The sequence below is a fragment of the Plectropomus leopardus genome, chromosome 23 (genome assembly GCF_008729295.1).
Source record: "Plectropomus leopardus isolate mb chromosome 23, YSFRI_Pleo_2.0, whole genome shotgun sequence".
NCBI classification, from domain to species: Eukaryota; Metazoa; Chordata; class Actinopteri; order Perciformes; family Serranidae; genus Plectropomus; species Plectropomus leopardus.
This window is the reverse complement of record NC_056485.1, coordinates 9864095-9886886: the sequence shown is the minus strand read 5'-3', so window position 1 is coordinate 9886886 and position 22792 is coordinate 9864095. Positions and strand designations below refer to the sequence as shown.

General features: G+C 44.4%; 1 protein-coding gene across 4 annotated transcripts in view; it reads right to left on the bottom strand.

The window, feature by feature from the left end:
* The window catches only part of ppargc1a (peroxisome proliferator-activated receptor gamma, coactivator 1 alpha), a 40691-nt gene extending 20719 nt beyond the window's left edge, over positions 1 to 19972 (bottom strand). Inside the window, exons 1-4 of one of the 4 annotated variants that reach the window (XM_042512220.1) lie at positions 19780 to 19972; positions 16987 to 17166; positions 2010 to 2204; positions 25 to 150 (exon numbers count right to left, since the gene is read on the bottom strand). In XM_042512220.1, coding sequence (XP_042368154.1) covers positions 25 to 150; positions 2010 to 2204; positions 16987 to 17166; positions 19780 to 19827 — 549 coding nt within the window. In that variant the 5' untranslated portion in view covers positions 19828 to 19972. Of the gene's footprint in view, positions 1 to 24; positions 151 to 2009; positions 2205 to 16986; positions 17167 to 19336; positions 19391 to 19779 lie in introns of those variants that run through there. The other 3 variants (XM_042512222.1, XM_042512223.1, XM_042512221.1) reach the window with 3 other exon arrangements.
* Between the last annotated feature and the right edge of the window lie 2820 nt (positions 19973 to 22792).

The following is a 22792-nucleotide window of genomic DNA, read 5'->3' as shown; positions in this document are numbered from 1 at the left end:
GTGTGTGTGTTTGTGTGTCCCTACCTTGACGACGGCAGGTGGTGGTCTGATCCGGTGGTTGCTGCTGGCTGCATGGTTCTGTGCCTTGCCACCTGTGTATTGATTATAGCTGAGCTGGGAGTTTGCGGGTGCCAGAAGGAGCTTCTTCAGCTGCGAATGGACCCAAACAGAACAAGAGAAAGTGGTGAAGGAGGGGGAGAAATTGAGCGTGGGTTGTGCAAATTACCATTTTCTTTCAATTAGACAGCCTTTGTAAGTGTACAAACAGAGGAGACCAATACTGCAGCTAGAAAAGATAAAATCACTGACATATTTAAAAGATTAGAGATTCTGTGTGCTCTCCCTGTGTTCGCATGCTCCGGACTCTTGTGTATCCATTGCATTGAGATTCATCACTAATTGCAAACCCCTCACTCATCAATGTATCCGTGAGTTGGGTGACTGTCTTTAAAACTGACTCTCTCATTGGCATTCTCTTATTTACAAGGTTGTTCTTGGCCTACTTCCAGCATATTTATGTGGAACATTAAGCAAAAAATTGAAAATGGCTATGCTCTCCATTCACAGAACTTGTTCTTGTTGTCTATACCTCATATGGAGCCTTTATGTATGCTGCTTCACACATGTGGAATCTTCTGCAGAACGACGCAAAGCTGCACTCAACTGTTGCAGGACTTGTCATCTTCTACATGCCGGTGTCAGGGTGTATCTGAGCTCACTTCAATGACTGCGCCTGTGACATTTATCCAGTGCTACTCTGACTGCCTGGCACCTGACATCAGCCTTGGTGTATCTGTGAGCTGCCACTTGTTTTTACATGCCTTGATAAAGACTATAAGTTGAAATGCCCAATTTATAAAAGGCTATTTAACTTCTGCAAATCAGTGTGCCTTGGTATTATTTGGTTTTGACTTGTTGACAAAAGATTTAACAAATCTCAACTCTCCTTCATTTTTTGTATCTTAGCTTGTTTTAATTTCTCTTGCTTTTATGGTTCACTTATGGCATTAGTGTACTAGTCCTTTCTTGTAGTAAGTTCATTTTGTGTTCTTTTTGTGTTTTATATTGTTTGCTTTGGAACTGTATATTTTGATTTTGTATTTGTGGTGCATGTTGTCTGTAACTAATGTTGTTGCCTGTCTTGGTCAGGACACATTGTTGTTTTAAAGTATTTTTCCCAGTCAAATAAAGGTTAAATAAACAAAAATATATATTTTTAAGCAGTATAGTGTGTGTCAAGACCAGATTTTTTTCTCCCTGTGCAGGTGTTTTTGTGTACACACAGCCAGACTTCTCTAATGTGATTGAATAAACACACTGGGGCATGTGGCTAAAGGTCATTTGGAATGGACCGGCATGGAATAAAATGGACTATAACTGAACATAACAAAACATTTTAGGTCAGAGCCTTTAAGCTAGAGAAATGCCCAGATGGTATGTGTAAAAATAAAAGCACAAAGGTAAGCTGACTTCTTATCTGGAGACCTGACTTTTTGCCAAAAAAGATGGCTCGGGCACGGGCAGAATTAGTTGAGACCCACTGAGAGGCCATGAAATGAGATGGATTTCTTTCCTCGCCTTACTTTTATTATAAGCAGGCTTGATTTCAGGGCCTGTGGCACTGTGTCAACCGTAGTTGGCCCCACCACAGTGTTCATATCATTGAATTGGCGCTACAATAGCGCTGTTATGTAATTAGCACTGAGCTGCAAACACACTGATCCATTCCATTTACTTCCTCCCTGCATCTGCATCTGTGCACGCTCTCACTATGCATACATTGTGGCGAATGTGGCAGAGAGCGGATTGGCCGCTGCCAAAGACAGAAGTCTGAGAGACAAATGGACACTTTTGGTGCCCACTGTTGTTGAAGAGTCTTATCTGGTGTCTGCCACGGACTGGCACAAAAACAACAGCCGGGTTGGAGGTCATGTCTCAGGAACAACGTGGTTCGACCCTGGAGCGGTGCTGATGGGAGAATCTCGAGAAGGATAAGCTAGTAGTCTTACCAAGGAAGGCTCCTCTGGCTCTGGGGTGCGTGGCGAGCCGTCGGGGGAGGAGGGACAGCTCCGGTCACTGGCATTGGTCACGTCCCCATCTGCCAGGGCCTCAAACGAAGGCAATCCGTCCTCATCCACCGGGATGCTGTCCAGGGTCTCTGTAAGCACTGCCAGCAAGTTGGCCTCATTTTCTTCATCTATCTTCTTGGGGGAGGAGGGAAACGGGGGAAGACGGAGACAGAAAAATAAGACAGGGAAAATAGGACATTTTAGTCAGGAGAAGTTGCATCTCTTTTTTTTTATCTTCCAGGGAAGTAAAGGTGGTGGGTGGTTGCATGCAGGCTTTCATTGTTAATAGAGTGGGAAGATTTTTTCTCAATATTTTTGCAGCAGCAGAGCTGGCTCTATTTTGGCAGCCTTTTTAAAAACAAAATTCTCTCCCTGTGCAAGTGAGTCAAGCCTGTCACTCATATTTTAAGCACGCAGCTTACTGGACCAAAATAATATCTCCCCCAAGAAACCCATTACCAGGGCTGACAAGTGGCAAGTATCTGGGGAAGACAGGAATGGGTCGGGGTGCGCTGCGGTATGGAGGGGTTTGTTGGGGTAAAGGAAACAATGAGCGGAAGTTGACGCTCCTCTCTCTTCCCCCTACGGAATTGAGAGACGATCGGCTTGCCGACAAGATGTTTGCAAGCAGTCCTAAGATAAGGCGAATTACCACCCGCTAATGCGAAATAAATGTGATATATTTAAAATGTTGGCATGACAGCTGATGTTCACAATGGGCGGGAAGTTAGCATCAACATTTCATGAAAAATAAAGCTTGTTCTTGCCACTCAGCTCCTCTTTGATGTAGCAGAGGAGTTGCTGCAGCTGGCTGTTTAATGGTAGAGATTAGAACTGTGCGTGAGAAATGGAGAGACAGCCAGATGAAAATATGGAGATGGAAAGTGAGAGTGAGGGAGCTGCCAACTATCGACATCGGAGGTTCCGTTTAGATAATAACTATGCATGTATGTGGAGGGGAAAAAACAAGAAAAGAGAGAATAGATATCAAGAGTGAGAGGGATGCAGTTTGTGTTTGTGTGTCTGTGCACGGCTGTGCCTTTGCACAGTGACAAGTGACAACAGGAACTGTAAGTTCCAGGGCCATAAAAGCCCAGGGGACTTTAAGACAGCGGAAAGATAAACAGCGTCGTCACCTCGGGATGTTCTGTGGCCAGCCCAACAAGAACAAATCCCTTTATGCACATGGCAGGATTATCATCGCTCGGCGACGGCGTGTGGCCATCATTATGCCACAGGGGCCACCAACCTCTCAGATACCAGCACTATACCTCCAAAGACTCAGATCCCCACATTGCACAAATTTTACCCACCCACTTGTTTCTGTCTACCCCACTGATTTTACATAATTACACGCCCACCACGGATGGCACTTTTGGAGCAGGTTTGGATTTCCCAATGAGATAGCGGCCATTTCAATGCTCCCTCCTTCCCTCCAATTTTCATTTAGAGATGACACAGATATAGTTAGCTAACTAACAGTGAGGAAAACGTTAATCTGATGTTCATTGAGTAGATTTTCTCCTAACAACACGAGCACTCCGTCATTATTAAAAAATGATAAAGGGGACATATTTCACAGAGATAACACGACGTAGACTGGGGCCATGCCGCATTGGCAAGCAAATGCCTTGCAGGAAATTGCTCTGTATGAGGTGGCATGCTGTTTAATTACTTGCAAGGAGCTTCAAATCCACTGTGCTGGAACCCTACGCTACTGAAATGTCCCCCCATTTTGCAGCATCCCAAGTTATTACCTGAGCGCTAAGCGGGTAGGTATTAACTGCTGATAAAGCCGGAGCCTTTTCTTAGCCCAAACATACATCCTAGCATGAGAAATTGAGAGTAGGATCATTTTAGATTATCACAAATGAGTGTTTAATGAGCCAGCCATCTGTTTAGGCCCAAGCTCACCAACTATCCAAGCAATGCTGTGTTTGGGTAGAGCTTTATTCACCTCTCCAGAGTGGCTTCAAACTTAAACATTCTGTAGAAATGACAGTGTGTGCCACAGTGTGACACTAGTTACATTGAAAGTTGAGAGGGTTGTGCAAGCTTCATTATGTCATGGTTTTGGAAAAGGATTGGGGAATTTCTGAGGCTGTGGCAGGCTCAAATGTAGCGATTTCAATCCTGTTTCAAAAACCTCCACCAATTGGCAAGCTCCCACAGGCGCACTGTATCCCCAAAGATAACCCAGAAGGGACTCTCATATTCTGAAAGAGACACTTGTAAAACCCTGAGTCGTGACGATCATGCTGCAGCCGCTGCTGCGGCTCTAGTGGAGGCACTCATAGGCCAAGTGGGGATTTAAGAAACTGGGGTAAAGAGCAAACCTCAGTGATCGTTTCTACCCTGGAGAGAGCGTGATCTAGCAGCCCTGTCCACGAGAGTGAGCGTGAGGACCACACATTGCAGAGTTTCTGCACCAAAGTCAATCCACTACCAATGACTCACTTGCCCCTTTGTATATTTATAAACAAAACCTCTGTGTGGGTGGACTTCAGGAGCTATGGCACCCAAAGGGGGTGACGCCGGGATAACCTAGCAACCTGCTGACGGCCGTGTCCACTTATATTGATTACTACAGCAGCTGCTGAGAGGAAAAGAGGGCACCAAGAACAAAGAGAGAAGAGAAAAATTGTCTCGGTGGGAGCACTTTCTCGCCCATCCCGCTTAATGGACCTCACCGAATTAAAGAGATCTTAACAATCCTGGGCTAATTGTGGGATCACAATATATTAACCCCGCTCCAATTCTAAAGGGTGCCATTTTGTGGCTGTTTTATTCCAAATGCTTCAATTAGCCATAAAACATGCTGGCAAGTGCTGGCAGAGTCCCCCCCTCCTTCACCCCAGCCTCCCCACGTCGGAGAAAAGAAAGCCAACTCCAGTTGTTCGTTATTAGGTGAGGCCCTTTTGTTATCAGGCAGGCTGTCTTTGAGGTTGTCCTTGCCTTTAACTCTTTTATTGAGTTCCACAGCACAGCATTGTGTTCCAGGAGATACTATTCACACAGCTGATAACGGAAGGTGAGGGTGCTGTTTTAAACAAACACCCACTTCTGAACACCAGGGCAAATAGCCAAATTAAATCTGCTAATTGCTTCTTGAGGATTCCAGGCTCCTGAGCAAATTTGCCAGGGATCAAATTTTAACGAGCTTTTCGGGGCAATGCATCATTTACGTGTGCAAAAAAGGGAACCAAATGTGTTGTGAAAGCGCCAGAACGATAGACCCAATCGCTGCATAACATCGAGACGAAGACTAAACAGCCCCGCCGTTATCTTCAAATGAGAGGCAGAACATGTGACAGACACTCTGGATGTGGGGAGATAAAATATCTCCCATTAAATGGGTCATCTGGTATTTAAAATACTGTTTATTCACACTGTCTTTTCGCTCTCTCTTGCCTTCTCCCTTTCTGCAGATAGACACATCACATCCAGTCAGTTCAGACAGAAAACATTCTTAATAAATTGGCCCCCAGATTGCGTGGCGGGGTTAAATCTGCGCCTTGACAATTTAATTGCGTTGCTTCATCTCAATCTTTTATTTTTTTTCTTCCTCTGCTCTCTGCTCTGTCAGATTTCAAAAACATCCCCTTGGATGAGGTTAAGCGACTAGCCAGACCTTCTAATCATGGCACAATCAGAAATTGTGGGGGGTATACGTGTGAGTGGGGAGGTGGCGGTGGCGGTGGCGGTGGTGGTGGCGGTATCAAGTCGTCACATCTTGACTCTGCCAAGAAAAGCAGCCTTGGATTTGATAAACAAATAATGTCATTCTGTGTTATTACCCCCGGCCCCCAGATTTCAGAGGAAATAAATCAACGTCAGCCTTGCCGTTAAGGCGTTAGTCAGGCCTGACACGTCGGCCGGTCACACAGGCACAACATATGGCAGCGGAGAAGGAGGGGAGGAGAGCGAGGCAGGGAGGGTAAGGTACAGCACGATGCGCGGCGGAGAGACAAATCATGGCAGCCGCCAGAGACGTCTGGTCATTTAGCATGAGCTTACTGAGATGGAGAGAGGGTGATTATGGCCTATACGGAGCGATGAAGCCATACATAACACTGTTAAGTCCCTCTGTGTGTGTGTGTGTGTGTGTGTGTGTGAGATGGCGGTGAAACAGTCTGACAATGTTCCAAATCATAAAACTAAGTGTTAAACCTCCATTGTGGTCAGGGCTGTGATTGGCTCCGATGTGCATAGCAGCAAACTGACAGCTCCTGTTGTTTTCCGAGTGACTGCAGAGCCAACAGAGCATCTTCTTATTTTGAAACAATTTCCCCAGCAAATGATACTAAGGACTAGATATCTAACATCGACATGTTCTCTGTAACTCCTCCATTGTCATTGCATTTGGTTCGGTATGTATTCCAGCTTATCATGATTTGTGCCGCAAATTGCTAAATCTTGCACCCTCTAAACAGGGACAAGATTGTCCGGTCCAAGCACCAGGCAGCTGATTTTAGGATTCTCCATCCTACTTAGCTATAACGCCACAACTGCTCTTGCGATAATCCCTCCGGCCTGGCAGGAATTCACTCTTTTGTGCCTCCGCTTAAACAAAAATGGCAGCTCTCTGAATGAAGAAGAAGCGCTGGTGCCGAAGCTGACTGTTTACATGCCAGATGTCTGTCTCAGTTTGGAAGACTATGTGAGTTATACATCAGCGAGGAAACGCTTCGAACCCATCAATGAGGACCAGGATGTGTGTGTGTGTGTGTGTGTGTGTGTGTGTGTGTGTGTGGAGCTGATGCATCTCCTGGGAACCATTTGAGACTGTTAGAGCACTATCAGATGAGCTGATGGGGGATAGAGCGAGGGAAAGAGAAAGTGAGAAGAGGAGATATCTGTGTGAGTGTGTGTGTATGTGTGTGTGAGAGAGAGTGAGCCAAAGAGAGAAAGAGAACTGTTGTTACACATCCTGACACAGGCCAGATCCGATTGAGACACCTACCCAAGGGATGTTAGCGGCGCTGTTCTTTCTAGTTCTCTGTGGAAAAAAAAAAATCCTTTGACCGGTAACCCTGCTGCTGCTGTTGTTAAAACTAACCACCTGAACTCTGTCACACATCTGCTGAGATCGGCTGAGGCTGTCACGGCCCTCTATGTCTAACACCTCCTACACAGACTGTGAGATTTCAGTAATCGTATAAGTTTGGTGCAAGCTACACTGTGCAACATGGCTCTAATAAACTTGGGTAAGACATCAAGTTTGATGTATGTAAACGCCTACTTTATTTTTAGTAGAGTCACGCTGATCAGTGCTGCATTTCATGCTGCATTTCCATTGGTTGGTTAGTAGATGCAGATTGTAACAGTAGTCACACAGTAAGATGGTCATCCTAAATTTCTGACGCTGTCAGAATTTTATCCCAGGCTGTCTCTGACTGTGACAACAGAAATTCTTGAACCTCTCTCTGTGTGCTACCACTGTTTTAAAGCCACAACCAAAAATATTGCCACGTTTCTTTCACAGTGGTCATGTGTTGTCTGGGACTAGGGATGCATGATGTTGGATTTTTGCCGATTTCAGAAATGCAAATATATAACAACTCCTTTACTGATAACCTTTATTGAAATATCCATTTTTCCCCACCTGATTTTAGTGATTATTAAGTATTTGCTGTAGTGGAACATCAACAACATCATATTATGCATACTCTCATCATGATGGCCCACGTGCATGTGGGGACATAAAATACAGTGCTTTTCAATTTATGTAATATCCAATCATTATGCATAGAAAAGAAAAGTACTTAAACTTTGGCTTGATGTTTAGTACATGTTCACTGTCAATATAAAACAATATATCGGTTTGTGAAATCAGCAGAAATCACCATGTTGGCCTTTTCTGATATTTCATTTTGAAGCCAGTATCTGCTGATACTGATGATATGCCGTTATTATCGCGCATCCCTATCTAAGACAGCCCAAAATCACACAGTGTATACTGGCTTACCTTTGGGTCAATCAGTTGTGTACCTCAAAAGCATGCATAACCAGAAGGATCTGTGAGAGACAACATGCGCAGCATCCTCCTTATATTTCCCCCCAAACATGGCATAAAATGCATGCACACTTGTGCTCACATCCACTCTAAAGCATTCTCACACAGCTATCCAAACAACCAATAAGATCACAGGGGGGTTTCGGTGTGTCCTGGTGGAGCCTCCCCATCTACAGCCCTGCCCCAAGCTGCTGTTGTTTTCCTTCCACAGCCGTCCAACAGATGGTCCAAGCAAGCGTTTGCTAACACCACAGAATCACACACCATCATAATGATTGGACACTCACTCTTTTGTTTTGGCAGCGACTTTCCAATCGGCTTGGCACGAGGAAACCCTGATTGCTGTGATTGCTCTGACTCTGACTCGCTTTGACGGTTGCAGCAGGAGGAGGGGGGGGAGAAAAACAGAGATTTGGAGTGGCGAAGAAGGAATATTCAGCTAGATGCAGAGATGGGATGAAGAATGGTGCTTCCCTCTGCTTTTTTTTTTTTTTGCCTTAATGGCATGCAAATAGCTATTTGCTTAAGTCGGCAGCTCTGAATGTGCACTACTAAGCAAGGGGGCCTTTGAACATACTGGTACACTGTTGATAATGTGCTGGAGGAACACAGGGAGGGGGTTACAGAGCGAGTGCAGGGAGAGACAGGGGAAAAAAGGAAGCTGTTTCCAATGTCCATCTTGCTAAATGGACCACATTTCCTGGCTGGAGTGTAAGTCTACCATCAGCAGTCAAGCGTAGCTGTCCATAAAACAATTATACACACACACAGACGGCTGGTCACTTTGGTTTTGACATTTACATAGATTTGCGAGGGGAGCAGAATGGACCAGAACTTCTTGCTTTTCGCACCGAGGACTCAGTGTTATTATCCACTGCTGACACCACCTTTACACACACACGCACACACATGCACACACCTGCACACAAATACAGCTCCTGACCTTTCAGGCCCTGCCAAGCCCATCGAGGGTTTGCAGCGTTTCATTTGTCACAGTAATGTCTTCCTCGGAAAGATGCCAGCGCAAAGGAGAGCCAGGGGTACAGTGGACGAGATATAGTGGTCTTCGGCATTTCAAACAAAACCTGCGTTTTCTGTGTCATTGTCTTATTCTACATCTTTGTGTGCAAGTGTTAGTGCATATGAAGGGGTTGAGTGGGGGTGCAATATCACAAATTTATGGTAATTGAAATGGCAGAATCTTTTGGGGGAAATGCAGTCAATTTGATTCTGCGGCAAAAAAGGTCACTCTATTCAATTTGCACTCAATGCCATACGTGGTGCGACAGGGAAACGCCTGAAAGCAAACGATCTTATCAAGGCCTCACAGGCTTCACCACTTACCCACTGCATAAAAGCTATTTGCTGATTACTAAATAAACGCATTATCTTTTACCTTGACTTCTGTGTGCGAGTGCCTTTTCGCTCCTGGATCCAGGTAGGAGGCTGCTACTGCAGTGTGTGTGCCTCTTATCCCTGAGTGACTTTGTGAGCATGTTATCTGAGTAGGTTTTTTTTTTCGTGCACTCTCAAGTGCCATATGTGTATGGGCTGCACACATAGTAGCAGTGGTCAAACGCAGAGGACTTCACAAGCCTTTGCATGTAGTGTGAGTGGTAACGATGTGGGGATGCGCCTATCTTTACAAGTAAAGAAATGAAAACACATCAAAGAAACCGTGCACTTAAGTCGATACAATCTCAACTCGTTGACGTGAGGCAGGGATGCTATGAGAAAGGATGAGGGGGGTATGAAAGCCCTTCGAGTCTTTCTTTGTAGCATCAACATCGAATGTTGAGCCGCATTTCATCTTAATCTAGGATCTATTCTCTGTGGAATACTGATCATGTTGCCTTTAGTTTGGATAGGCTCGCCTTTCACTGCTTACATTTAGCTGAGCACACCTGCACACACTACTCAACTGCGAAACGTCTGCCAAAAGCAGAGTGATCAATGGTCATTGACCACTTGATGACAAGCGTCCAACACTCGAAATCCCTTACCAATCTGCCCGTCGAGTTATTACACAACACAGCCCACAGCCATATGAAAAGAGGTTTGGCTGGCTGCAGTATAGACTGAAAATGGTCTTCTGGAAAGAGCTGATTAACAAGCAGACAATTTTTAGAGCTGTTGACTTCCTGAGGTCAAAAGCACTGTCATGGCGCATGAATCCAGCAGATTTATCCCAGATATACCACTTCATGATTTCACAATGCAAATATTTCACAATTCACCTGATAAAAAACATGCTAGGTATAACTGTGCGTGTGCCAGATTATCTTGTTGCGTAGTAAGTAGTTAATACTCCATTTTTTAGCTCCAACCCAAGTTCATACATCTATCGTCTATAACATTACCATTTTCTTGAGAAGGACTAGCCGTATAAAGTACCAAATGATACATCCATGCACATTTTTGTTTTACAAAAAGTGGAGTGCAAGGATTTTTTATATCCGCTGTGACCAAATGTGTGTAAAAGCTTCTGCTTTCAGTTTAGACTCAGGAGCTACTGATTGGGCAGCAAGTGAGTCATCCAAGCATCCAGTCACTCATGCATCAGCAGAGCCTCGGAGAGCCTCTTGAACTATTTGAGGCCTGTGCAGACTTAAATGCTTCAGGGGGGAAATAAGCTGGAGCTATAAGCATGCAGTGCACATCATAAAGCTTAGTTAGAATGGGGAGGTTTTCTTCTGCATGGGCGACAAAGCTCTTAAAAATAGACTCTCAACCAGGGAAAACTAGTCCTTCACATGTTCTGCACTGTACAAGACTGCAGCGCATATGGCCACAGATGTGTTAAAACCATGTTTCCTAAATTATAACACAAAAAAGATACACATGGGCCTTTGACCTGACAATAAAAGCTAAGAGAAGCACCATCACTCTCCTTTTTCAACTTATCTGCTACTGCACAAGGATAATCCGAGCTAATTGGAAGAGCAAGTTTACACCTGCTGATCTTGTTTTTGCTGACCTGTTGTTGTTTAACTTCTCACCTTGCTGGAGTCATGTGCAGCTGTACTCCATGACATCAATGTCAGGCGAGGCTACTGGTGCAACAGATCTCACTTCTGAATAAACTAAAAGGGTCAGTTCACCCCCAAATCAAAAATACATATTTTCCCCCTTAGCTGCTGTGCTATTTATCAATCTTACTTTTACTGTGAGTTGCAGAGTGTTGGAGATATCAGCCGTGAAATATCTGCCATCTCCCAAACATAATGGAAATAGATGGCACTCGCCTTGTAGTGCTTAAAAACAACAATGTCTCTTTCAGGAAATCAGGTCCCATTAACTCAAGATAATCAACAGACCTTATTTTGAGCAGTTTATGGTGGAACTATGTTCTTTCCATCGAACTACACCCACCAAATGTGTCACAGTAAAGAGGGAAGCATGAATCTACTCATCAGCTTGTGACATTGTGAGATGTAAACATTAACATTGTTAGCAAGCTCAGTGATCCTAGGTGAGCTAGCAGTAGTTGCATGCTTCCCTCTGGGCACTGATACAGTGATATCTGAGAGAAGGCAGACATCTCTACGGCTGATAATTCCAACATTCAGCAACTCATACCGAAATAATCTAGATCTTTTCAGTCTGTTATTAAGTCACTCTTTAATATCTGCAAGTTCATCCCATAACTGTATTATTTGTGTACTTAAACTGCTAAAGACATCACTTGTCTTTAAATTATTAATCATTGTTCAGAATCAACAAAGTTCTCTGGAAGCTGTGACACAAACACACAGAGATTGATAGAGAGTATGTCAAACTACCAGAGCAGAAGAGCTGGCCAAGGCTACCACCACTGCTGGGCATGTTGGCACGAAACACACACACACACACATACACACACCTGGGATCGATTGGCCTTTCCTGGAGAGGGGAAGCAGCCTATCGCCCAAGACTGATAGCGCTTCACCATGAATCACAGCACTCACTGATTGAAGGCCTCTCTCCATCGTCTTCCCTCTCTCTCTCTCTGTCGAGGTTTCCCTGTTTTGTCTGTTATTCACACTGTTTTCTCACTAACGGCGATCGCTTTCACTCTTTCCTTTGTACCCCTAGCTGTCATTGTTTGATCAGTTCATTTCATCTCCATGCAAACACCATCTTTTGCTTCCTCTGTCTTGATTTCTTGCGGGTGTAAAGGCATTCTAGGAATCCACTGTTTATACCTTCCTCCCACTCCAAAGTGTACACTATTAAATAATACAGGGAGGGTTCGTCTTATCGCATGGCATCGTTGCAACATGTTGCCACGCGTGTGTCTGTGTGTGTGTGTGAGAGTGTGGGGGGGGGGGGGGGGGGGGGGGGTGGATTATTGGCTTAGTGTTTTGGCCAGGTTTAAGTGAAACAGCCCTGAAAGGCTCTTAGTGGAGATTACCCCAGGTACTAAAAATAGTCATTCCCACCCAATACACACACATGCGAACACACGAAACAGAAAGCGATGATAGTGTTGTGTCTAGCCAGAAAAGATCTGATCTTTGTAAAGGGTGTCTCAATCACACACACAAAAAAGAGACAAACATGCACACATACACACCGGTGGCTCCAGTGTGATGAGAGAGACGGTTATCCACTGGGGGGCAGGGGATCAGCTGGGGCACGAACACCAAACCATGCCTCAATCAGCAGCAGCAGGCCCACTGGGAGCGTAAGCTGAGTGTGTGTGTGTGTGTGTGTGTGTGTGTGTGTGTGTGTGTGTGTGTGAGAGAGAGAGAGAGAGCTACACATGCAGCCACCACCAGACCAAAGGATGTTCCCTTGCTCTTTTTCAAAAAACATTTCCTCGGGGGACTTTTTCTTGGCCTTCCCCCGCCCAACCCTCCTTTCCCCTCCCCCCCCCCTTCTAGCCTCTCTCTCCAGAAGCGATAGTTGGAGGCCAGAATATATTTGTTTAGCCGCTGCAGCTTCAACTTCCCATCAGCTAGGAACAAATGCTTTGCCTTGGGAGCAAAAAAGACAGAGAAGAAGGAAGGGGGAAGCAGAGAGCAGAGCCCACAGTGTTGTAGGGCGGGTTGAGAGCTCTTGTTGTGGAGTGGATCTGACAGACGCTCCAAGATGACACAAGCTTGGACAGCCCAAGTCTGCATCTCTCTACTATACGTCTGCGCCTACTTGTCGGCGTGCTCTCTCTCATTGTGTATCTTGAAACAGCATAGCCGCGGGTGTGAGAGCACCGTTCGCCTTCAGTTTCGACAGTGATGGAGGATTCCTTCCATCAGACAGTGCAAACAATGTATCAGCACAGTGGGAGAGAACTGAAGGGAAGTCGAGATGAGGAAAGTATGGTGTATTCTAATAAGACTCACTTGAGAAAATCATATTATACAGTGGAATATGATAATTCATACACCCTTTGCTGGAGCAGTGAACTGGTGCGGGTGGTGTACTCTCAAATGTCAGCATAAATTTGCAAAATAAACGCAACCGGCATTCAGCGGGGAGTAGGAACAGGGACAATAAGGGTCTCGGGTGTCTGTGTGTGTGTTTGTGTGTGTGGGTGTGACAATTCCTCTCAAAGGGTCCATGACTTTGTGCCTGTTTCAGCTCACAGGAGCTCCCAACAAGTGTGTGAGCTAATCTGCGCTTACACGTGTTTGCGGGGGAAAAGGAATGGGGGCCATTTGAGGAGGAAAAAACATTTCATCACAGCATGTTTTCAACAAAGCCTGCTAAAGATGACCCAATCAATCTAATCTGCCTTTGCTTAAAAATAAGCGCTTGAGCATCTGTCCAAAAATACTCAAACAAGCACGACAAAGCAGCGTAATTCCTTGCAAAGTCTGATGCCATCACAAGCACATCCTGGTGGAGGAATATAAAGATTTTACATGACCGACACGGCCCACATATGTGCGCTCACGTGAATTACTCACAGCAAGTCCCTATGCAATATCTGAGTAATGCTTTAAGCCTTGGCATCTTATTTTACTACCTGCAAAGCCCACAACCTTTTACTTCCAATCCTCGGGCTTTGATTCAAGCTGGCACAAGTCCAAGCTTTTCCTACTCTCTACATTTGTCTCTTTCACTACCCATCTGTCCCCATGTTTGTCTGTCTGTCTTGTCATCTGTTGGCCTTTTTCCGCACCTCCCTTTGTTTCTCTTTACTTTATCTGCCCTTGTCCCTTTGTCCCACCTGTCCATCTATCATCAGCGTATCTCACAACAGGACAGGTACAGCGGCGATAACATGCCAGACGGTAAACTCGGTGCCAATTTTCTTGCATAAGCACAGAGACACAATCGTCCCTGTGATGTGGCCATCCCTGTGCGACCGCCACCGCGACGTCGGAATCTGAGTAAGCTAAAACCGACGAGATCCGTCAATCAAACCGCTAAAATCTGAGCAGAGTGGTGTGGTTAGAAAGACTTTGGGTCACGCTTCTATGCTATTATCTTTGGCAGTACATTGGGAACTTATTGGAGTAACCACCCCTTAACAACTGCAGCCCAAAATAGACTGTGGACTTTCACGGTCGGCCCGTTTTGAAGAGGTGTCAAACACACTATGCCAGGAGCGATAGCTGTTATGTGTGTCTGTGTGCGTGTGTGTTACAAGAGGAGGATGAAGGGGGGGCGGGGGTTGAGGTGTATCATTCTTCACATTTCGTGTCAGGGACAGTTGGGACAGTGGCAGGGAACGGAGCAAAAGGCCAGCCAGGGGACAGCTTGTGATCTAAGACCGTATGTTGCTTACAGAAGAGAACACACACAGATAGAAACATAGGCTTATTTGCATCCATACACACTCTAAGGTTACTTTGACAAGGAGTTAACAGGAGTATTTTCTGCTTAATTACCAAATAAGACTTCCTGCGATGTGACAACTATGTTTCTGGTCCTGACTGTACTGTTCGACCAAGTCTGTTTAGTCATTTGCTGCTGTCTGTCACATGGAACCTGAAGAAAAGCTCCAGTCCAAGAAAAACAGTAGGTGTTTGTCTTTCTGTCTGAGCTGCAAATCATTTCAACAGTTGACTTACTTGAACTAATGAAAGCCGGTTCAGACTACCAGGGAGCGCGTTGTTTGATGGGGACTTTTAAAAGAGGGGCCTCAGCGTGACAGCTGCACCCAGCTGTTACACATGTTACTCAGGGCTGCCTTGATCAGCTGCTACCTGCTTATTTTTTTAAAAACACGCGCTGATTTGTTAAGCGTATATGCACAAGAGAAAGGGTAAGTGCAGGAAAACAAAGACTCTTCAAATCTGGCTGGTGATTAACATGTTCTGTAAACTTTTGATTGGATGCTTCTCTGCCCCTGTGTAGAGGCCAATCATGGGGGCGCAGGAAGTACAGCTGCAGCCCCAGCTTTCTGATCCTTGCAGAGCGGCAAACTTTCCCCTGTCAGATTAAGTAGGATTAGCTGGGTCCTGCCGTATGATGAACTGAGCACTTCATATGGTGACTTGAAACTTTCCAAAGATGGAAAAAAAAAATCTGTGGTCAGGAAAATGCATTACTTTGCTTTGAAACCCCCAGTTTGCCTTGCTTGATTAGAAGCCTTTCCATATCCTCAGCATAATACAATAGCTGCCACGGGCTTATTCCGTGTGAAAAACATCACCCACTTACTGCAATGTACAGTAATGGTGTGGATGCACAGGCACATGCATAGGCACACAAACACAAGCTCTTTCCCACATTGGAAGTCACACACGGCCTCTTGCTCAGCGCTAGCTCCCTCATCAGGGTCCTCAGTGGGTGCTAAGTTCCATTGTGTTTTAAAATGACACACACACACACACATGCACACACTCTCATTGGTATTTTTATCCATCCCCAGAGCCACTCAGTGGCTGTAAGCCATATCACTCTCAGACGACAGAGGAGCCACGGTCACACCAGCTAGTACTTAAGGCACCCCTTCCTCTGTGTGTGTGTGTGTGTTTGTGTGTGTGTGTGTGTGTGTGTGCGTGTGTGATAGGGTGGTCCACAGAGGTAGAATGTGTGGTGGTATGAAGAGACTCTGAAAAAGGTGTCAGTGGTAGGGAGGAGGTCAAACGTGGAAAGAATTTAGCCTGTTATCAACTGTTGCCTGCAAGACAGGCAACACACACACACACACAAAGCACAAAACAGAGCCCCTGAAAACGTGAGCACATGACAGGGCCACAGGCGCACACACATGTGTCTCAGACAGGGTTTTTCCTCCCGAGGCGAGGCTAAAGCATCCAATCTCAGTCTTTCTTGTCTATCTCTGGCACTGATAAAGGCTTATAATGAACTGGGGACTGGAACTCAGTCCCAAGACTGATGGCTTTATGGCCCTGGCCAGATCATCACCCTCTGTGGACTTCGTTTGTCACCGGGTGAGGGTAGAAAGAACGAGTCAGACGGAAAAAGAGGGATAGGAGGAGACAGGGAGAAAGAAAAAGGAGAGAGGGGGAAGCAAAGATTAAAGTTTTACACTCCAACCTTTGAGAAGCATTTTGCAACACAGCCGCCGCGTCCACGAGTTTACCACCGCAGCGTTCTCTCAGATGTGCGCCGCGTTACTAACTCTGGGGTGAAATAAACGCTCAAAGTTTTGATAAGGGAGCCTACAGTCGCAGCCAGGATGCAAACAAGGGGACAAAGGTCCTCTCGGGGCTTATCGTTCTTCACGTTATCTCTCCCTTTTGTACTTCGGAGCAATGTAAAAGCATGTTTGTAAACTGGTGACTGTTGTACATTTTGTCTGGCTCGCGTTCAAGCGCGTTTTGTTTGCTAGGGCATGTTGTTATCGCCGCTCACTCCTGACCCCTGGGAGAATATATCATGAAAATAATGTGGATGCAAAGATGTTCCTTAGCAGCAGAAGGCTTAGAAACACCAACTTGTCATGCTATAAATATTAATGAAGGCAATGAATAAAAAAATATAAAACTGTAAGCTTTTTACCTCAAAAAGATTGGATGCATCGTTGCCATACTGGGTGGAAATAATCTCTGATTGGTCGCTGTACCATTTGAGGCCACCCAGGAAGCTGTCTGCATCTAAGTCACTGACATCCAGCTCTGAGAGGTCAAGTTCAGGGAGGTCTGGGCAGAGGGGCTGGTCTTCACCAACCAAGGCAGCACACTAGAGAGAAAAAAAAAACCAAACAAACACGACTAGTTAGACAATCTCTTTCATATGCAAATCAGACAATGAATTCTTTGTGCCAAGTTTGGAAACAATGAGGGAATCCAAATCTGGGCAGGAGTCACAAGTGTTCTGCAAACCTGCTGTTGAGTTTGACATACAAAGCTTCTCATCTAACTGACAAATTAAGTTCAAAATCCCCTCATTTGATAATTCCGAATATGCCACTTATGCCTTATCACTTTTGTTGCTATGATTAATTGGAACATGCAAACCTGCAACCTGTTTCCACCTCTGCTTCTTTCCAGCCGTGCAGAACACCGTGCCCTCCCACCATCACTCCCCCAAGCACTGCCATTGGTGCTGGCCCCCGTGCTGCTAAACGCTGCCTGTTGACATTTTGTTATTCACCAGCCACTTTTATGTAATCTAGCCAATGTGTACTGTATGTAGCAGCTGTTCCTGCTTCCTCCCCGCACTAATCATCAGGCAGCTCTGTTCTGGCTGCAAGTGAGGGGCCCTGGAGTGGAAACAAACAGGGCTTTGGTGGTGCAAAAAGGTGTTTCAGTGGAGGAGAGGAGGAGGCAAGAAGTTTAGAAGGCTTAGCTGATTTTGCAAGATAATTTACAGATATTTATCTCTTCTTGATGATGCACAGTTTAATTTATATTCATCATTATAAACAACAGCAAACTTTGAGATCTATAGTCATTAAAAAAGGCAAAAATGCAGCAGAGTTTTGGCTTGTTTACAATCTGTGCCTGCACACATGCAAATCCAACCCTGAGAAAACAGCTTCATGGCAACTGTCTAATAGGATACACACTCCTAATTTTGTTGACAACACGTCAGCCAATGTATGAACAGCTACAGGACTGGCCTTAAGACAGATATAAGATAGATATCCTCAGGCGAAGCCGGGAGGTATTTGGCTCCCAAACTGAGGAGGAATGAGAGTCAGGTTCGGCTCAGGGTAAAAGCTGGGAGACGGATGCTGTGCCAAGTAGGAAAAACCACCCAGACACCGGTGTCACAGTTCATCTGTCGTCGGATTCGCACCAACGCGAATACACGATGACTTAGACTGTGATGAGACAAATCCGTTATGTTGCAAACGCAACAGCGGAGGGGACAGATTCACTGCGTCTTAGGCTTTCCCCTGTGAAGATCCAGTGTGACAAGGCACGGGATGGAAAAAAAAAACAAAACAAAGATGCGTGGATATTCACAGGCTGGACGTCCCTGTGCTCAATTATCTTATGGACTTCTTGGTGGACTAATGAAATAGCGCCGCCAGACAGACGATGAGGGCGCACCACAGCGCTCCGGTGATTTACGCACGCATAAAAGCAACTGCTAGGGGAAGATTATTAGAGGAAGTAGTGACATCCTGGAAGACAGTTCATAATCGAGTCTACACGCGTAACACTTCACAGAATGAGTCGAAAAATGAATTTCGAGAAAACACGGAAATTTGTTGGATTGACACTGGCTATCGCAGCCTAAACGGTAAAGAGGACTCTCCTGAAGCCCACCTGGATAAAGTGACAATGTGCGTGTATGCACCAGTGATATAAGTGCAAAGTAGCGCATGTGAATGAAAATAAACCCCTAAATAAGTCCCACTTTTTAAGGCAGTCTTATTTCTCATATTCTCATCACGCAGCCACAAATATGCAGGCAGACCGCATCGTGTAGTTACAGAGAAAAGCTTTCTGAAGCATCCCTGAGCTCCTGCATGCACACAAGTATAGCCAGGTAAATGTCCACAACAAGATGAACGGACTCCGTAAATTAGAGGAAAGGAGGACGACTAAGTATCCTTTTGATGTGCACTTTAATCAGAACACTAGAAAGGGTTATATATTTAAAAAGACGACGGGAATAACTTGTGATAAAAAAAAATACGCAGAAGATTAATGAAATTCGCACAAACATTATATGATATGGCTGGATATTGCTCTCCAGCCAACGCTCCACCGGCCGGGATATTGGCATACAGACGTGCCCGGTACCGTTATGATGCTCCTGCGCAATGCCAGATAGTCCTTAGTGTGGACAACCTTTGCTCCTGCCATTGAAAAGCAAAAAAATAGCATGCCCTATCCCGACACAGCACATCAAAGGGATTGTTATCGTCAGTGGATTTCATGCGTCAGCGAGATACCTGACTTTGAGACATTTCAGTCATTTCGGCATGAAAAAGCTTCTCGGCACCGGAGCGCGTACAGTCCGCGGCTGGGGAGGGTATCCGCAAGCTTGCAAGCACTCGCTCCGACTGAGCAGATGAGGGAAGCGATGGTCCCGAGCCTGTGCACGCGTTACAACTACACCTTTAACTGATGAGAAAAGGGAGATTCCGCACTCCACTCGTCATATATTCCCGTGTTGTATATCCCCCGCATCCTCAACTGTGTCCAGACGCGCACTACACCGGCATGCCACCACCACCACCAGCAGCAGCAGCAGCAGCAGCAGCAGAGGAGTGCGTAATGTGGAAATCACTGTCTCGGATAGTCAGTGTTGTCCATCGGGTCCAAGGAAAAAAGAAACTCCAGAGAGGCTAGAAAGATGAAACAAGTCGGATTTTTTTTTTTTAGATGCGCTCACCTCTAATTCTCTCCACACCGAGTCCTGGTTACACCTGTCCCACGCCATCCAGCCACTGAATGACGTCCGAGGGGAAAAAATGAAAAAAGAAAAAAAAAAAAGAAAAAAAGAAAGAAATCAAGTAAAAAAGAAATCCACACACGCTTCCCACTCGCGCTCACACAGGCAACTGCTGCCCCTCGCCGAGAATGAACCGAGGGCACCTGTCTTACAACTGCTTTCCATCACATGACAAAGCTATTAAAAGTAGGCAGGGGAGTGACTCCGAGTCCACACTACTCGCCAGTGACGCGCAGTGAGCAGGCGGGGTCTGGCTGCGCACATAGTAAAATCCTCTCTGTGCACTGCAAAAAATGTCAATCTCAAACCTATATCGTGGCTTTATCTGTGCATACACAGTGTTATATATATATATATTCAAACAGGAAGCAACATATTCTGTTTGTAGGTTGGTTTGGGGGAATTTAAAAAGATTTACCTTCTACATTGAAATGAACAAATTAAGTGTCTCTCCAGAAATTTCTGGGCATCAAACACTTACTTTCCTACATTCTGATGATATTTTTTGCACCAATTTATGTAGTAAATGTATTTAAATTTCTCAAAATACAACTCCTCTGCTTCATCTTTTTTATTGCGCTGTACAAATGCACATGTTCTAAATATTAAGGGTGGATGGGGGTGGGGGGGTTCTGTTTATACTGATATATGATAGAGAAACTGAATAAAATCAGCATTTTTCGCAGTGTGAATGGTCGCAAGTCGCTAGACTAAATTGGTGTAATTTTGGAACTGTAGTTTTTCATCCTTCAAATACAAAAATGTCAACAATAGTTACATATATTAAGGACATTTGTTCTTCTGAGGGAGGTCCATCTTGTAATTTGGCATAAAATAAATGCCCAACATCAGTCATGTCTTCAAGTTCTGTTCTGTTTAAGCCAATGGGACTTTGCAGCACCTCGGAGTTTAGTGTGTTGACATCCCTGATTTTTTTAGCTCCCCAAAAAGTGGCAGTAATATTTTCACAAAGCCAATCCTGTAAATATGTCACCGTACCCACAGGGATTCCTGGTCATGAATGCGTAAAAAGCACATGGTATTGACATCTCTGCATGCCCAAACAGATCATATAACGGAGAAAATAATAAATGATGTTTCTCACCCCCCAAAAATGGAAATTATAAACTCCAGCATTTAAATCATTTTATAAGGGTGAGATTACAGTGGATGTCTATCACATTTAAAGTTTGAGATGTTGAATTACAGGTTTTTGCCACACAAGAGTATGTAGCAATTTATGTTCAATTAAATTATTGTTCTTCTACAAGATAATTAGTTTCCATTGTTTGCTCAATACTTGAACTCCACACAAGACTGTAACCTGAAATGCCTTTGTTTGGTATATAGAATATCAAAGAAGGTAATTTAGTCTTTTTGGAAGTATTTCTTTGTCCATTCAGAGGCAATAAAAAGGACAGGTGGCAGTATCAACTGTGTATACAGTGTCAACAGGACGTGTATAGGCAACACTACCTCGGTAAAATAAAAACAAAAGCTTTGTGGACATTTCAAACAAAGCAGGGCTTCTGTTAGGTATAGACTGACAGGCTTACTACAGGATGAATTCTCTTTAGATGTTGGTGACTTCTATTAATAATACATTTAACAGAAACATTATTCTATAGGGTGAAGGCAGTTAAAGTGGGACGCTTTTAGTCAGATTACCAAGAAAACAATCTTAAACTGTGAATTATACTTTAATTGTTACTTTTATAACTTGTTATGGTTCTCTGTTATATTTCTTTGAAGAAAATATGTTGTTAAGCAAAATATTGGACAGTCAAACATGTAGAGAACCCCAAACTTACTCTGATGACATGTTCGGGTAAAATGGGACAGCTGGTAGGGTGAAAAGGGACAAGCATGTTTGTTTTTTAAATGGTTAAACCCATTTATCAGTTCAATATATTAATTAAATGACAATGTAACCTGTGGCAATCCATTAAAATTTAGGCAAAACCCTAAAACCATTTTTATTGTTACCCCAACATGAGAAAATCAACATGCCTGGAAGTTCAGTGACCACTGGATTTTTGAATATTCCGTGTGCTCATACTAGTTATCTCAAACTAATAAAAACGATTGTTTTGTGTAAAGCACGTTTGTAATAACAATGCAAAACATGTTTAGTTCTTGGCTGTAATATTTAAAGGGCCAAAGATGTAAAACCTTATTTGTCCCATTTTACCTGATGTCCCACATTACCTGTCTTCACCCTATATGTAAACTATCACAAGGTGTTGTCTAAAGGGATACTGTATACTGTTGAATGAGGTCTCTAACAAACTTGTAAAAAGGAGTATGTCGACAGATTTATATTTGGACATTATTTTCAGGAAAAAAAAACAAGTTAACTTGAGACAATGCACTCTGTAATAAGAAACTCACTCCATGGAACTTGCTAGCCCCAATCCAATTTTTACTCTTGTAAGCCTATTAAGTCCACCTGAGCATGCAAGGAGCAATTGTCTTCCTAAATTTGTGAACCACATACAGTAAGTCTCATTAAACACAAAATTGCACAGAAACCTGTAAAAAAGGTTGTGAGCTTGGATATGTAAATCGTACAGATTGTGTGTGAGCATGCCAGTGTGTGCCCCTGTGAGTGCATTGAGACATAAGTGTGTGTGTGTTATGCTTATGGGTATCTAAGGGCATTTGTACCACTAAATCTATACATCTGCCTCTCCATGCGTGCCCAGAGATGCTACCCAGAAGCAACGGCGAAACCCTATCAGAGCAGGTGGCGTGTGCAGTGACCTCACAGAGCCCAGATGGACCAGTACCACAGAGATATAATATAGGGGGAAACATGGGAGTGACATGGGGCTTGATGGTAGCTGGCTTTGCGACTGCGGTAGATATAAAAACACTCAGACAACAGGGATTTAAGTGTGGTGAAAAAGCGTCGTTAAAATCACCTCTACGTGGTGTTTATGTGTCCAGCAGA